The sequence below is a fragment of the Salmo salar genome, chromosome ssa04 (genome assembly GCF_905237065.1).
Source record: "Salmo salar chromosome ssa04, Ssal_v3.1, whole genome shotgun sequence".
Classification (NCBI taxonomy): Eukaryota; Metazoa; Chordata; class Actinopteri; order Salmoniformes; family Salmonidae; genus Salmo; species Salmo salar.
In genome coordinates this window covers 30,940,891-30,958,807 of record NC_059445.1, presented here as the reverse complement: position 1 = coordinate 30,958,807, position 17,917 = coordinate 30,940,891, and the positions used below count along the sequence as shown (strand labels likewise).

Genomic DNA, 17,917 nt, shown 5'->3' with positions numbered 1-17,917 from the left:
TGAGAACAGGAAGACTGTAATAATATTGAATGCATTAAAATAAATGACCATAACAAATTTGACATTATAGGAATTAACAGTAAATGTACTACTCTTGATATATATAATGGGGAATTGATATACACTAACAATCAAACACAAACAATTCACACAATGAAGTTATGAAACAATGAATTGATATGGCCTCAGCAGAAGTCAGGGCATTCATACCTCTTGCGCTATGTGGAGCAGTGCAGAGCTGTTGTCAAGGAAGTGAGTTTGTGTTTATACAGGATGTACCGCCCCCACCTACAGTCAACCAATCATGTTAATGTGGCGCTTTACAGAGCCCTCCACATTGTTACAAAATTTGGAAGGCGCATGGCCATGCGGTACAGAACTCGATATGACCTTTGCATGCCTCTGGAGGCTCCACAATTGCATCACACCCTCCATATGGAGCCTTCGAAACACATTTTCGAATCAAGCATAAATTGGCTTTTAGTCTAGGTCTCCGCAAAGAATTGGTTCACTATACGACTAAAACAATCTCGGGTTGACCAACAGCCTAATGACCAAACAATCGACCAGTCGACTAATTGGGGTCAGCCCTAGTTGTCTATCACTTGTTTTCTTTGGTGAAAATAAATAAAACAATCCTGTTATCTAAAACAGACATATCAATTTAACTGATAAGGAATGAGTAGTTTAGTTTAGTCTACATCCTGGCGAAGTTTCAGAAAGAAACAAAACACCAATATCGCCCATATAAGTATTGGGAGGATGTTCTACAACTCGTAACAGCAGGGGGAGCCGACAGGAGGACAGAGAGCAGCCTTGGGAGGTCAAAAGTCACAAAAACAGACAGGCGGGCGGGCAGGCAGGCAGGCAGGCAGGCATGCTCTCCACAGAGCCAGTAAGAGGGGAGAGATGAAATGAAGGGGAGAGAAAGTGGGGAGAAAGAACAGAGCAGGGGAGGGGAGGAGAAAGGGGTGACAGTTGGGGGTATTGAGGGAATGGGGGTGAATCTTTTTGAGCCTGCACGTGACTGTGTGTGTGTATTTTGGAGATAGAGAGGGGGGGTATATTTCCAGAATGAAAGAGAGAGAGATATTTTGAGAGGGGACACACCCTTTCATAGAGAACAAAGGGATTAGCTAGAAGAAATAGAGTGGATATATGGGTTGATCCCTGTTTGTGTCTGCGTGTGCATTTCTCGTGTGTGTGTGTGTGTGTGTGTGTTATCTGCATGGTCTCCATGGAAAGAAGGGAGTGTGTCGATGTGCCCTTGAGCAAGGCACTTAACCCTAATTTGCTCCAGGGGCACTGTACTACTATGGCTGACCCTGTAAAACAACACATTGCACTGCACATATACAGTGTATGTGACAGTAATAATGATTACTCTGTGTTTATCATTTGTAGTAGGCAAAATGACAGTTCCACACTTTCTTGTGATTCTTCATCTATGTTGTTGTTCATGTATTTATCTTGCTCCTTTTCACCCCAATATTTCTACTTTGCACACTCATCTACTGTCAAATCTACCATTCCAGTGTTTTAATTGCTATATTGTATTTACTTCGCCACCATGGCCTATTTATTGCCTTTACCTCCCTTATCTCACCTCATTTGCTCACATTGTATATAGACTTATTTTTCTACTATATTATTGACTGTATGTTTGTTTTACTCCATGTGTAACTGTGTTGTTATATGTGTCGAACTGCTTTGCTTTATCTTGGCCAGGTCGCAGTTGTAAATGAGAACTTGTTCTCAACTTGCCTACCAGGTTAAATAAAGGTGAAATAAAAAAATAAAACAAATTAAAAAATGTGTTATAAGACCAGATCATACTGTCATTCATTGAACCTTTATTTAGCCAGGTATACTATTGAGAACATTTACATTTTACAGCAATAACCTGGTTGGTCCAGAGGTGAACTGAACGATGTCTCTGTCTGCAGAGAGCTAAACCATACAGACCATCATTTTCATTTGAGAGATCTGACATTACCAGGATTTGAGCCTGCAGGCCCATGGTTACATAATGTAATAAAACAGTGTGTGTGTGCTGTATGTGTGTGTGTGTGTTATGGTCTGAGACAGTCTGGCTGTATTCTCAGAGAACTGGCTGGTCTTTTCCCATGTAAGGGCCTCAGACAGAACCCTATGTCACTAAGCACTGACAGCAGGCCCCCAATGTCCGGGCTTGAGTGTGAAGTCACCAGCTTTGCTGGACGGCTACTGCATAGCAACCAAGCGGTGTCAAAAGCCCTGGTCTGCTCTAGAAAGCCTATGTAAATTACGATCGGCAGAACGGCCCCCCCAACATTTTTAGATGGCCGTTTTGGCCACAAAAATGTGTTTACTATGATCAAGTTCGATCCCCAATGAATTATTTAAAAGTTTGCTACAAATCGAGATATTTAATGAAATAAATAGTGACCCATTCTGACTCCTACATTTGTCTTCACACAGGACCACGTGCTGACACAGACCAATCACAGGCAGGCTAAAAGGAGGCTAGCGCCCTCATACACGTTCTTTGCACGTGCGTCACATTTTGTTGTGTTACATTCTGAATTTAAAATGGATTCAATTGAGATTTTTTTGTCACTGGCCTATACACAATACCACCTCATGTCAAAGTGGAATTATGTTTTTCGAAAGATTTACAAATTAATACAAAATGTAAAGCTGAAATGACTTGAGTCAATAAGTATTCAAACCCTTTGTTATGGCAAGCCTAAATAAGTTCAGAAGTAAAAATGTCCTTAACAAGTCACATAATAAGTTGCATGGTCTCACTCTGTGTGCAATAATAGTCTTTAACATGATTTGTTAATGAATACCTCAATTCTATACGTTGGGTACAGAGATATCAGTCCAGCATATTCAACCACAAAGACAAGGGAGGTTTTCCAATGTGTCTCAAAGAAGGGCTACTTTGCTAGATGGGGGGACATTGAATATCCATTTGAGTATGGTGAAGTTATTAATTACACTTTGGATGGTGTCACTACAAAGATACAGGCGTCCTTCCTAACTCAGTTGTCGGAGGGGAAGGAAACTGCTCAGGGATTTCACCATGAGGCCATTGGTGACTTTAAAACAGTTGCAGAAAAAATAGTGTTATGTCTTGTGCTTGTCTCCACCCCTCTTCAGGTGTCGCCCACCTTCCCCATTATCTTATGTGTATTTATACCTGTGTTTTCTGGTTGTCTGTGCCAGTTAGTTGTCTTGTCAAGTTGTTCCAGCGTGTTTTTCTGTTTCTCAAGTTTTGTTTTCTAGTCTTCCCGTTTCTTTTATTTATATATTTTTTTTACCCCTTTTTCATAGTATCCAATTGGTAGTTACAATCTTGTCCCATTGCTGTGGATGATGTTAAAAATATTTGTTGGTCTGATGTGATTAATGAGGAGCATCCAGATGCTGCACTTGATGAACTTGCTTCTTACAACTATTGATAAACATGCACCTGTTAAAACCTGTTGGGGCTAGGGGGCAGTATTTGCACGGCCGGATAAAAAAACATACCCGATTTAATCTGGTTACTACTCCTGCCCAGTAACTAGAATATGCATATAATTAGGAGATTTGGATGGAAAACACTCTAACGTTTCTAAAACTGTTTGAATGGTGTCTGTGAGTATAACAGAACTCATATGGCAGGCCAAAACCTGAGAAGATTCCATGCAGGAAGTGGAAATCTGATTTGTGGAATCACCTTCAACACTTTGCCTATGAAACACACCGTAAGTTAGGATTCATTTAGCACTTCCTAAGGCTTCCACTAGATGTCAACAGTCTTTACAAAGTGGTTTGAGTCTTCTCCGGTAGAAACTGACCGAAAGAGAGGCTTGGAAAGTTGGTCATAGGGGGAGGGCCATTACTACTATGACACGGGCACCCATGGGTACCCCTTCGTTCCGAAACGTTTAGTAAGACAATGCAATCATTCGCCTTGAATATTATTGAAGCTCTGGTTGAAAAAGGCCCTAAAGATTTATGTTATATAACGTTTGACATGTTTGAACGAACGTAAATATATATTTTTTGCACATTCGTGACGACAAGTCCCGCGTGATTCAGTACATTATGAGTAGCCTTCGGAACGCGCTAACAAGAAGGAGCTATTGGGACATAAATTATTAACTTTTTCGAACAAAACTACATTTGTTGTGGACCTGGGATTCCTGGAAGTGCCTTCTGATGAAGATAATCAAAGGTAAGGGAATATTTACAATAGTATATTTGATTTTAGATGGTTCCAAGATGGCGCTAACCTGTATCGCCTAGCCTATTTTTCTGAAATAAATTGCAAAGTGTGATTTCCCAGTAAAGTTATTTTGAAATCTGGCAATGCGGTTGCATTCACGAGATGTTAATCTGTAATTCTTTGAATGACAATATTAAATTTTAACAATGTTTTCGAGTAGTAATTTTGTAAATTGTAGCGCTGATCACTGGAAGCATTTGAGGGAAAATATTTTCGGAACGTCATGCGCCGATGTAAAATGCTGTTTTTATATATAAATATGAACTTTATCGAACAAAAAATGCATGTATTGTGTAACATGATGTCCTAGGAGTGTCATCTGATGAAGATTGTCAAAGGTTAGTGCTGCATTTAGCTGTGTTTTGGGCATTTGTGATACATGCTAGTTGCTTTGAAAATGGCAGTGTGATTTTATTTGGCAGGGTACTCTCCTAACATAATCGAATGTTTTGCTTTTGCTGTAAAGCCTTTTTGAAATCGGACAACGTGGTTCGATTCAGGAGAGGTGTATCTATAAAATGGTGTAAAATAGTCATATGTTTGAGAAATTGAAGTTATAGCATTTATGAGGTATTTGTATTTCGCGCGACGCGATTCCACTGGCTGTTGACTAGGGTGGGCCGCAAGCATCCCAGGTTCGCAGACAGGTTAAGAAACTGACTGTTAGAACTGTTAAGGCTCCATGGATTGATGAGGAATTGAAAAACTGTATGGTTGAAAGAGATGGGGCAAAAGGAATGAGTGGCTATGTCTGGCTGTACATCTGACTGGCTTACTTACTGCAAATTGAGAAATTATGTGACTAAACTCAACAAAAAGAAGAAACTTTATTATGAAGCCAAGATCAATGATAAAGAATGATGGAAAAAAACTTGAGTACTTTAAATTAAATTATGGGCAGAAAGACATTCAACGCCATTCATCACAAAACCAATTGATGTTGCCAATTATTTTTATGATTATTTGATTGGCAAAGTGGGTAAACTTAGGCAGGAAATGCCCATGACAAACAGTGAGCAAAAAACGAATAATGAAAGAAAAGCAATGCAAGTTTAAATTTTGTAAAGTTAGTGTGGGAGAGGTGGAAAAATGATTGTTATCGATCAATAATGACAAACCTCCTGGCATTGACAACTTAGACAGGAAGCTACTGAGAATGGTAGCTGACTCTATTGCCACTCCTATCTGTCATATCTTTAATCTGAGCCTAGAGGAAAGTCTTTGTCCTCTGGCCTGGAGGGAGACCGCTCCCCAAGAGTGGTAAAGTGGCCTTTACTGGTTCTAACAGCAGACCTATAAGTTTGCTGCCAGCTCTTAGCAAACTGTTGGAAAAAATGATTTTGACCAAATACAATGCCATTTCTCCATAAACAAATGAACAACAGACTTTCAGCATCCGTATAGAGAAGGGCACTCAATATGTATTGCACTGACACAAATTACTGATGATTGGTTGAAAGAGATGAATAAGAAGATTGTGGGAGCTGTACTGTTAGATTTCAGTGCAGCCTTTAATATTATTGACCATAACTTGTTGTTGAAAAAACGTATGTGCTATGGCTTTTCAACCTCTGCCATATCGTGGATACAGAACTATCTAATAGAACTCAAAGGGTTTTCTTTAATAGAAGCATCTGTAATGTCAAACATGTAAAGTGTGGTGGACCGCACGGCAGGTCTCTAGGACCTCTACTCTTTTTACCAATGACCTGCCACTGGCATTAAACAAATAATGTGTGCTGATGTTTCAACCATATACGCATCAGCAACCACAGCTCATGAAGTCACTGAAACCCTTAACAAAGAGTTGCAGTCTGTTTTGGAATGGGTGGCCTGTAATAAACTGGTCCGGAACATCTCTAAAACTAAGAGCATTGTATTTGGTACAAATCAATCCTTAAGTGCTAGTCCTCAGCTGAATCTGGTAATGAATAGTGTGGCTGTTGAACAAGTTGAGGAGACTAAATTACTTGGCGTTACCTTAGATTGTAAACTGTCATGGTCAAAACATATAGATTCAATGGTTGCAAAGATGAGGAGAAGTCTAGCCGTAATAAAGAGATGCTCCGCTTTTTCGACACCACACTCCAAAAAGCAAGTTCTGCAGGCTCTAGTTTTGTCTAATCTTGATTATTGTCCAGTCGTGTGGTCCAGTGCTGCGAGGAAAGACCTAGTTAAGCTGCAGCTGGTCCAGAACAGAGTGGCACGTTTTGCTCTTCATTGTAATCAGAGGGCTAATATTAATACTATGCATGCCAGTCTCTCTTGACTAAGAGTTGAGAAACTGATTGCGTCACTTCTTTTTATAAGAGAAACATTAATGTGTTGAAAATCAACCCAAATTGTTTGCATAGTCAACATACACACAGCTCTGACACACACGTATCCCACCAGACATGCAACCAGGGGTCTTTTCATAGTCCCAAAATCCATAACATATTCAAGAAAACATACAGTATTATATAGAGCCCTTATTGCATTGAACTTCCTTCCATCTCATATTGCTCAAATAAACAGAAAACTTGGCTTCAAAAAACAGATAAAGCAACACCTCGCTGCACAACGCCTCTCCCCTATTTGACCTAGATAGTTTGTGTGTATGCACTGATTTGTAGGCAAAGTGTGCCTTTTTAAAAATGTATGTAGTTCTGTCCTTGAGCTGTTCTTGTCTAATAATGTTTTGTATTATGTCATTCTGTATTTTTCATGTTGTGTGGACGCCAGGAAGAGTAGCTGCTGCTTTTGCAACAGCTAATGGGGATCCTAATAAAATACCAATACCGTACGGTCGAGAGCCGTGCGTCCTCCGAAACACAACCCAGCCGAGCTGCACTGCTTCTTGACACAATACCTGCATAACCCGGCAGCCAGCCACACCAATATGTCGGGGGAAACATCGTACACCTGGCAACCGTGTCAGCGTGCATTGCACCCTGCCCGCCACAGGAGTCGCTAGAGCGTGATGGGACAAGAATATCCCTGCCGGCCATCCCCTAACCCTAACCCCTAACCCCTAACCCATGGGCCGTCCCAATTGTGCGCCGGCCCATGGGTCTCCCGGTCGCGGCCGGCTGCGACAGAGCCTGGACTCGAACCAGGATCTCTAGTGGCACAGCTAGCACTGCGATGCAGTGGCTTGCGCCACTCGGGAGGCAGTCTTCCCGTTTCTGACCATTCTGCCTGCCCTGACCCGGAGCCTGCCTGCTATTCTGTCCCTGTATTGACTCTGCCTTGGATTACTGACCTCTCCCTGCCCTTGATGTTCCGTTTGCCTGCCCCCTCATGTATAATAAATCTGAGATTCTAATGGTCTTCCTCCTGTGTCTGCATCTGGGTCTCAACCGGAGTCGTCATAAATACAACACTGAGTACCACTCTGCATATTTTCAAGCATAGCGGTGGCTGCATCATGTTATGGGTATGATTGTAATCATTAAGGAAGTTTTTCAGGATAAAAAAGAAACGGAATGGAGCTAAACACAGGCAAAATCCTATTGGAAAATCTGGTTCAGTCTGCTTTCCACCAGACACAGGGAGATGAATTCAACTTTCAGCAGGAGAATAACCTAAAGCACAAGGCCAAATCTACACTGGAGTTTACCAAGAAGACCGTTCCTGAGAAGACTTGAAAATGGTTGTCTAGCAATGATCAACTATCAATATTACAGAGCTTCAACAATATTGTACAATCCAGGTGTAAAGCTCTTAGAGACTTACCCAGAAAGACTCAAGCTATAATTGCTGCCTAACATGATTTGACTCAGGGGTGTGAATACTATATGAAAATGAGATATTTCTGTATTTAATTTTCAATACATTTGCAAACATTTCTAAAAATATGTTTTCACTTTGTCATTAAGGGGTATAGGTGTAGATTGGTGAGAAAAAAATGCAATTGAATCCATGTTGAATTCAGGCTGTAACACAACAAAATGTGGAATAAGTCAAGGGGTATGAATATGAATACCCTATAATGGGGATGACATAGCGGAGAACGGAGGATTGAACTAAGACTGTGTTTGAAATATCTATTTAGTATGCAATACATTTTGAATTCCAAACTACATCAAATTTTAACAGTTTTGACTTGAGGTTAGTAGGGGCGGCAGCTATGTCGGCCTAAAAGAGAAATGCTATGTTTTCTCTTTTGTTTTGTGAGTCGGTCTCATCTGTCGATCATAGTCTAGACCAATACAAAGGACTTATGCAAAAGTAAAATGTTGTAAAATACACTTTGCATAAACCCTTCACTTAAGGGGGCAGTATTTTCACGGCTGGATAAAAAACGTACCCGATTTAATCTGATTATTAGTCCTGCCCAGAAACTAGAATATGCATATAATTCTTAGCTTTGGATAGAAAACACTCCAAAGTTTCTAAAACTGTTTGAATGGTGTCTGTGAGTATAACAGAACTCATTTGGCAGGCCAAAACGTGAGAAGATTCTGTACAGGAAGTACCCTGTCTGACCATTTCTTGAACTTCTTTGCCATCTCTATCCATTACAAAGGATCTCTGCTCTAACGTGACACTTCCTACGTCTTCCATAGGCTCTCAGAGCCCGAGAAAAACCTGAATGTCGTCATTCCAGCCCCAGGCTGAAACACATTATCGCCTTTCTCAAGTGGCCGATCAAGGGACTGTGGGCTTAGGCGCGTGCACTGGCCGCCCCCGTCTTTGTGTTTTTTTTTCTGTTTACCGAAAAGGAGATTCCCGGTCGGAATATTATCGCTTTTTTACGAGATAAATTGCATAAAAATTGATTTTAAACAGCGGTTGACATGCTTCGAAGTACGGTAAGGTAATGGAATATTTAGAATTTCTTTGTCACGAAATGCGCCATGCGCGCGAACCTGATTTACCATTTCGGATAGTTTCTGGAACGCACGAACAAAACGGCGCTATTCGGATATAACGATGGATTATTTTGGACCAAACCAACATTTGTTATTGAAGTAGCAGTCCTGGGAGTGCATTCTGACGAAGACAACAAAAGGTAATCAAACTTTTGTAACAGTAAATCTGATTTTGGTGAAGGCTAAACTTGCCGGGTGTCTAAATAGCTAGCCCGTGATGCCTGGGCTATGTACTTAGAATATTGCAAAATATGCTTTCACCAAAAAGCTATTTTAAAATCGGACATATCGAGTGCATAGAGGAGTTCTGTATCTATAATTCTTAAAATAATTGTTATGTTTTTTGTGAACGTTTATCGTGAGTAATTTAGTAAATTCACCGGAAGTTTCGGTGTTTATGCTAGTTCTGAACGTCACATGCTAATGTAAAAAGCTGGTTTTTGATATAAATATGAACTTGATTGAACAAAACATGCATGTATTGTATAACATAATGTCCTAGGAGTGTCATCTGATGAAGATCATCAAAGGTTAGTGCTGCATTTAGCTGTGGTTTTGGTTTTTGTGACACTACATGTTAGCTTGAAAAATGGGTGTGTGATTATTTCTGGCTGGGTACTCTCCTGACATAATCTAATGTTTTGCTTTCGTTGTAAAGCCTTTTTGAAATCGGACAGTGTGGTTTTGGTTCCAAATAATCCATAGTTATATCCACATAGCGGCGTTTTGTTCTTGCGTTCAAGACACTATCCGAAGGGTGACGCGCCGGCGCGTATCGTGATAAAAAAATTCAAAATATTCCATTACCGTACGCTGTTTAAAATCAATTTTTATGCGATTTTTCTCGTAAAATTGCGATAATATTCCGACCGGGAGACATTGTTTTCGTTCAAAGACTGAAAATGTAAAATGGACTCTTCATGTGCATGCGCACCCCCGTGTCATTGTTCTCAGATGGACCACTATCCAAATGCGCTACTGTTTTTCAGCCAGGGACTGCAGAGTCATCATTCAACGTTCTGGCGCCTTCTGAGAGCCTATGGGAGCCTTAGAAAATGTCACGTTACAGCAGAGATCCTCTGTTTTTGATAAAGAGGCTATAGAAGGCCAAGAAATGGTCAGAGAGGGCACTTCCTGTATAGAATCTTCTCAGGTTTTGGCCTGCCATATGAGTTCTGTTATACTCACAGACACCATTCAAACAGTTTTAGAAACTTTAGGGTATTTTCTATCCAAATCAAACAATTATATGCATATTCTAGTTTCTGGGCAGGAGTAATAACCAGATTAAATCGGGTACGTTTTTTATCTGGCCGTGAAAATACTGCCCCCTATCCTAAACAGGTTAACTAACCTCCAAACGAGCTTCAATGCCATACAACTCTCCTTCCGTGGCCTTCAACTGCTCGTAAATGCAAGTAAAACTAAATGCATGCTCTTCAACCGATCGCTGCCCACACTTGCTCGCCCATCCAGCATCAATACTCTGGACGATTCTGACTTAGAATATGTTGCCAACTACAAAATACCTAGGTGTCTGGTTAGACCGTAAACTCTCCTCCAGACTCACATTAAGCATCTCCAATCCAAAATTAAATCTAGAATCGACTTCCTATTTCGCAACAAAGTATTCTTCACACATGCTGCCAAACATACCCTTGTAAAACTGACTATGTTACCGATCCTTGACTTTGGCGATGCAATTTACAAAATAGCCTCCAACACTCTACTCAGCAAATTGGATGCAGTCTATCACAGTGCCATCCATTTTGTCAGCAAAGTCCCATATACCACCCACCACTGCGACCTGTATGCTCTCGTTGGCTGGCCCTCGCTTCATATTCGCCGCCAAACCCACTGGCTCCAGGTCATCTATAATTCTTTGCTAGGTAAAGCCCCGCCTTATCTCAGCTCACTGGTCACCATGCAGCATCCACCCGTAGCACGCGCTCCAGCAGGTATATTTCACTGGTCACCCCCAAAGCCAATTCCTCCTTCGGCCGCCTTTCCTTCCAGTTCTCTGCTGCCAATGACTGGAATGAACTGCAAAAATCACTGAAGCTGGAGACTTATATCTCCCTCACTAGCTTTAAGCAACAGCCGTCAGAGCAGCTCACAGATCACTGCACCTGTACATAGCCCATCTGTAAATAGCCCAAAAAACTACCTCATCCCTACCCCACCCTGTCGTTCTCCGTTAACATCAAGTGACCCGATCCTGTAGGTTCATGCTCTACAACATTCGCAGAGTACGACCCTGCCTCACACAGGAAGCGGCGCAGGTTCTAATCCAGGCACTTGTCATCTCCCGTCTGGATTACTGCAACTCGCTATTGGCGGGGCTCCCTGCCTGTGCCATTAAACCCCTACAACTCATCCAGAATGCCGCAGCCCGTCTGGTGTTCAACCTTCCCAAGTTCTCTCACGTCACCCCGCTCCTCCGCACACTCCACTGGCTTCCAGTTGAAGCTCGTATCTGCTACAAGACCATTGTGCTTGCCTACGGAGCTGTGAGGGGAACGTCACCTCCGTACCTTCAGGCTCTGATTAGTCCCTACACCCAAAGAAGGGCACTGCGTTCATCCACCTCTGGCCTGCTCGCCTCCCTACCTCTGCGGAAGCACAGTTCCCGCTCAGCCCAGTCAACACTGTTCGCTGCTCTGGCACCCCAATGGTGGAACAAGCTCCCTCACGACGCCAGGACAGCGGAGTCAATCACCACCTTCCGGAGACACCTGAAACCCCACCTCTTTAAGGAATACCTGGGATAGGATTAAGTAATCCTTCTACCCCTCCCCCCTACCCTCCCCCCCAAAAAATATATAGATGTACTATTGTAAAGTGGTTGTTCCACTGGATATCATAAGGTGAATGCACCAATTTGTAAGTCGCTCTGGATAAGAGCGTCTGCTAAATGACGTAAATGTAATGTAAAATGTAATACTGTATTTATTTATTTATCTTGCTCCTTTGCACCCCAGTATCTCTACTTGCACATTCATCTTCTGCACATCTATCACTCCAGTGTTTAATTGCTATATTGTAATTATTTCACCACTATGGCCTATTTATTGCCTTACCTCCCTTATCCTACCTCATTTGCACACACTGTATATAGACTTTTTCTATTGTATTATTGGCTGTATGTTTGTTTATTCCATGTGTAACTGTGTTGTTTGTGTCGCACTGCTTTGCTTTATCTTGGCCAGGTCGCAGTTGTAAATGAGAACTTGTTCTCAACTAGCCTACCTGGTTAAAGGTGAAAAAAGCAAATACAAATAAACATTTCTTACCAGGATTATCTCACCTGCCATTATTTGAAGGACCATTTCATGCCCAAAAAATGATTTAATGTAGCCAAGAAACAGGCAAGTAATGTGGACTCAACTTTTGTTACAGTGAAAAGGATTTGAATTGTGGCTTCCAATCTGGTGCGCTGAGCTGAATCAAGGGCTATCCAAACTTTGGGGAGTAACCTCAGGCTTAATGCCACAGTGTCCTCGTTTGGACAACATACAAGCTACAGTATCTATTTTGCACACACACCTTCCCACACATGAAACTTAAATAAGCAAAGATTGGCAATACAATAATCTAACCCCCCCACACACTGTCTTGTACAACTATCCTTGTGGGGACACAATTCAGTCCAATTTAAAATCCTATTTTCACTGTACCCGAACCTGAAAACCTTAACCCTAAACCTAACCGTAGATCCTAACCCTAATTCTAACACTAATTCTAACCTTAACCCTAAACTTAGAAGTATCATTTGACCTTGTGGGGACTAACAAAAAATGTCCCCAGATGGTCAAATTTTTGTTTACTATTCTTATAGGGACTTTTGGTCCCCAAAAGTATAGTTAAACACATCCACCCACACACACTTTTTGCTGACCCAGTACAATACCCATACACTCAAGTCAAATACATGTGTTTATGTCTCTGTGAGAATGTGTGAGGATGTGTGTCTGTGTGTATGTGAGAATCTGCTCTCTGCAGTCCCTCCAGGTGTGTAATGTGACTGACTTCTCTTGCAGGTCGTGCAGGCTCTGCTCTGCTCTCTGTAGGCCCTCCAGGTCCCTCATCATCTTGCCCAGGTGGTCTTTGGAGCTACGGTTCTGGATGTAAGCAAACCAGCAGCCACCCAGCGCCATCACTATGGAGACCACCAACATCAGGTCCTTCAGGTAGCTGTGTCTGCTCACTGGCAGAGGGAGAGAGAGAGAAGGGGTGGGGGGGTGAGTGGGAGAGGGACAGAAACAGAAATGATTTTGTTCATTTGAAGTTGATTTCACGTGTGTTGAGAACCCAAATTGTATTCTGATCTGAAGAGGACTAGCCAGAAGAGGCCTGGCCACCCCTCTGAGCCTGGTTCCTCTCTAGGCTTCTGCCTCCTAGGGAGTTTTTTGCTTCTGCCTATGCATTCCTTGCTCTTCTGGGTTTTAGGCCGGGTATCTGTAAAGCACTTTGAAAACTGCTGATGTAAAAAGCGCTTTATAAAATACATTTGATTGATTGATCTGATGCCTTTGCTTGTGAAGGAAGTTTCCTTTCTTTTGACATTGAGGGGAATGTTGACACAATGGGTGGAGAGTGATAAAGATGTGATCATGAGACAAGTTATGGTTACACTGTAGGCTACACTGAGTAACTTCTGTGGAACAAAATGTGTGCATAAACAGGTGTGTCTGACTGAACAAATTAGTTACCTGTAAATGCTGCCTAATGTTTGTTTAAGGTTGGCAGAGCAATGCATGAAAGCAGCTGACTAAAGGTCTTCACAGGTCCAAAAAGTTGGACTTGGACCCAAATGGACCAGAGGACAACCAGACCCAAATCAGGTGCAAAACATGTCAGTCAGGGCTGTAATTAGCACTGAGGACACCTAGGTGAGCTTCACCTGGAATGCTTTTCCAACCATCTTGAAGGAGTTCCTACATATGCTGAGCACTTGTTGGCTGCTTTTCCTTCACTCTGCGGTCCAACTCATCCCAAACCATCTCAATTGGGTTGAGGCCGGGTGATTGTGGAGGCCAGGTCATCTGATGCAGCACTCATCACTCTCCTTCTTGGTCAAATAGTCCTTACACAGTCAGGTGGTGTTGGGTCACTGTCCTGTTCAAAACAAATGATAGTCTCACTAAGCCCAAACCAGATGGGATGGCGTATTGCTGCAGAATGCTGTGGTAGCCATGCTGGTTAACTGTGCCTTGAATTCTAAGTAAATCAACGACAGTGTCACCAGCAAAGCACCACCACACCTTCTCCATGCTTCATGGTGGGAATCCCACATGCAGAGATCATCCGTTCACCTACTCTGCCTCACACAAAGGCATGGTGGTTGGATCCAAAAATCTCCATTTTGGGCTCATCAGACCAAAGGACAGATTTCCCCCGGTCTAACATCCAATGCTCATGTTTCTTGGCCCAAGCAAGTCTAGTGGTTTCTTTGCAGCAATTTGACCATGAAGGCCTGATTCACGCAGTCTCCTCTGAACAGTTGATGTTGAGATGTGTCTGTTACTTGAACTCTGTGAACCATTTATTTGGGCTGCGATTTCTGAGGCTGGTGACTAATGAGCTTATCCTCTGCAGCAGCGGCAACTCTGGGTCTTCCTTTCCTGTGGCAGTCCTCATGAGAGCCAGTTTCATCATAGCGCTTGATGGTTTTTGCAACTGCACTTGAAGAAACTTTCAAAGTTCTCGAAATTTTCCAGATTGACTGACCTTCATGTTTTAAAGTTATAATGGACTGTTGTTTCTTTTTGCTTATTTGAGCTGTTCTTGCCATAATATGGACGTGGTCTTTAACCAAAAAGGGCCATCTTCTGTATACAACCCCTACCTTGTCACAATACAACTGATTTGCTCAAATTAACTTAAGGCGCACCTGTTAATTGAAATGCATTCCAGGTGACTACCTCATGAAGCTGGATGAGAGAATGCCAAGCGTGTGCAAAGCTGTCATCAAGGCAAAGGGTGGCTACTTTGAAAAATATATTTAGATTTGTTTAACACTTTTTTGGTTACTTCATGATTCCATAGTTTTGATGTCTTCGTATATATTATTTTAAAATGTAGAAAATAGTACAAATAAAAAACCCTGGAATGAGTAGGTGTGTGTTTTTTAACCTGTTTGGGATAGGGGGCAGTATTTTCACGGCCAGATAAAAAATGTACCCAATTGAATCTGGTTACTACTCCTGCCTAGAAACTAGAATATGCATATAATTATATATATTATTAGTAGATTTGGATAGAAAACACTCTAAAGTTTCTAAAACTGTTTGAATGGTGTCTGTGAGTATAACAGAACTCATATGGCAGGCCAAAACCTGAGAAGATTCCATACAGGAAGCGCCCTGTCTGACAATTTGTTGTCCTTCTGTTGCATCTCTATCGAAAATACTGCATCTGTGCTGTAACGTGACATTTTCTAAGGCTTCCATTGGCTCTCAGAAGGCGCCAGAAAGTGGAATGGGGTGTCTGCAGTCTCTGGGCGAAGAACAGCAGGAGAATTTGTGAGTGGTCAGCTTGGGAACAGTGACACTGGAGATGCGCGTCCACGAGACTACTCCATTTTTTTCTTTCAGCCTTTGAATGAATACAACGTCGCCCGGTTGGAATATTATCACTATTTTACGATTTTAAACAGCGTGGGGGGGTTGCAACTCAATATTAGGAAGGTGTTCCTAATGTTTGGTAAACTTAGTGTAAATTATCTCTGCCCTGTTGGAAAATGTGTAGAATTGCAGCAAATTTGCTTTTAAACTGCTTAATTTTCTCTATGCCCCATGACAAATTGTGTAGAATATCAGGAAATGAACTCTAAAACTGTCTCTTTGCTGACAAGAGGGGGTAGAGTTGCAAAGAAAAAGCCATATCTCAGACTGGCCAATAAAAATAAAAGATTAAGATGTGCAAAAGAACAGACACTGGACAGAGGAACTCGGCCTAGACGGCCAGCATCCCGGAGTCGCCTCTTCACTGTTGCCGTTGAGACTGGTGTTTTGCGGGTACTATTTAATGAAGCTGCCAGTTGAGGACTTGTGAGGAGTCTGTTTCTCAAACTAGACACCAATGTACTTGTTCTCTTGCTCAGTTGTGCACCGGGGCCTCCCACTCTTCTTTCTATTCTGGTTAGAGCCAGTTTGCACTGTTCTGTGAAGGGAGTAGTACACAGCGTTGTACGAGATCTTCAGTTTCTTGTAATGATCATGCTGTTTAAGCAACTTCTTCATATGCCACACCTGTCAGTTGGATGGATTATCTTGGCAAATGAGAAATGCTCACTAAAAGGGATGTAAACAAATGCGTGCAGCAAATTTGAGAGAAATAAGCTTTTTGTGTGCATGGAAAATGTATGGGATCTTATATTTCAGCTCATGAAACATGGGACCAACACTTTACATTTGCATTTCAATTATTGTTCAGTATATGTATATTTCTATGTCTATTTCAGGGATTTCAGGCTATTCAAAACACAATAAATAGACAGCATACAGCAGAGAGCATACAAGGTCAGACAGAAATTCACATATCAACCCCACATGCACACACACACTTAGACACTCACTGAGTGGTGGTCCGAACAGCACGGTGTCCATTGCTTTCAGCTGTAGTTTCTGGGCGTGACTCCGGTCAATAATCTTCAGAATGGACAGAGTGAGAGTGGTGTTCTTTACTGCCAACCTGAGGGAGGAGAGGAGAAGGGGAGTGAGAAGAGAAGAGAAGTGTGTGTGTCTGGTATAATGTGTACATGTATGTGTGTGGGTGGTTCTTGAATTGTGGTGGCATTTAGGATTTTTTCATTCAAACGTAATTGGCTACAGCTTCCCATTCTAAATCAACTAATATAATGACTTTAAATGTTTTGTTTTACCTTTATAACTTTGTGCCACCAGTAGGGGGTAACACCAATGAGAAGTTGTAGGTTATTGATGATTTTTTAAATGCCTTGTAACGATGTGCGCTGAGAGTCGGGAAGAAAGTTCAGGGAGTGAGTGACTTAATAAAATAAAACCTCGAACAACGCCCAGACATGAAACAGAAACAATGACGCCAGGGGAAGGATCCAAAGGGAGCGACATATATATAGGGCAGGTAATCCAGGAAACGATGGTGACAGGTGTGCATCATAACGAGCAGCCTGGTGACTTTGAGGCCGGAGACTGTGGCCAGGAGCAGACCGGTCACCTCTGCAGAGGTGCAGGAAACCCGTCAACCCGGCTGAGACGGAGGAGCATGGCGACCTAGAGCGCCGGGAGAGAGAGCATAACTGATGGTACCCCCTCCCTGGCACGTTCGGCTCCAGCCGCAGGACGCCAACCCAAGGGACGATCCCGGGGATCAGGAGCAGACCGGTTACCACCGCTGATGCGCGGGAACCTGTTGCTGGCTGGGACGCGGGAACCTGACAGACTGGCTGAGGCAGGGGAGCCTGGCGATCCAGTTGAGGCATAAGAGCCTGACGAGCCAGTGGACGCAGGGGAGCCTGGCGATCAAGCGAAGGTATGAAAGCCTGATGAGCCGACTGAGGCAGGGGAGCCTGGCGATCCGGCTGAAGCATGAGAGCCTGTAGCGGCTCCCGGACCCAACGTCATTCCCACCTAACCAAAAATAATAAATAAAAAATTATTTTAAAAAAAACACTCCCTGATGCTTGAGGCGTCATTCTGGAACAATGTGCGCTGAGAGTCGGGAAGCAAGTTTAGGGAGTGAGTGATTTAATAAAATAAACAGAACATAATACAAAACAAGAACCTCGAACACACAGACATGAAACAAGCAAAACCAA

At 42.4% G+C, this 17,917-nt stretch overlaps 1 protein-coding gene across 5 annotated transcripts in view; it reads right to left on the bottom strand.

The window, feature by feature from the left end:
* Positions 1-17,917, bottom strand: part of LOC106602826 (stromal interaction molecule 1) — a 105,773-nt gene that overhangs the window by 34,691 nt on the left and 53,165 nt on the right. For all 5 annotated transcript variants that reach the window (XM_014195730.2, XM_045716807.1, XM_045716808.1 and 2 more), the window contains 2 exons: positions 16,697-16,812; positions 13,147-13,324 (listed from right to left, as the gene is read on the bottom strand). In XM_014195730.2, the coding sequence (XP_014051205.2) occupies positions 13,147-13,324; positions 16,697-16,812 (294 nt within the window). The remainder of the gene's footprint in view (positions 1-13,146; positions 13,325-16,696; positions 16,813-17,917) is intronic.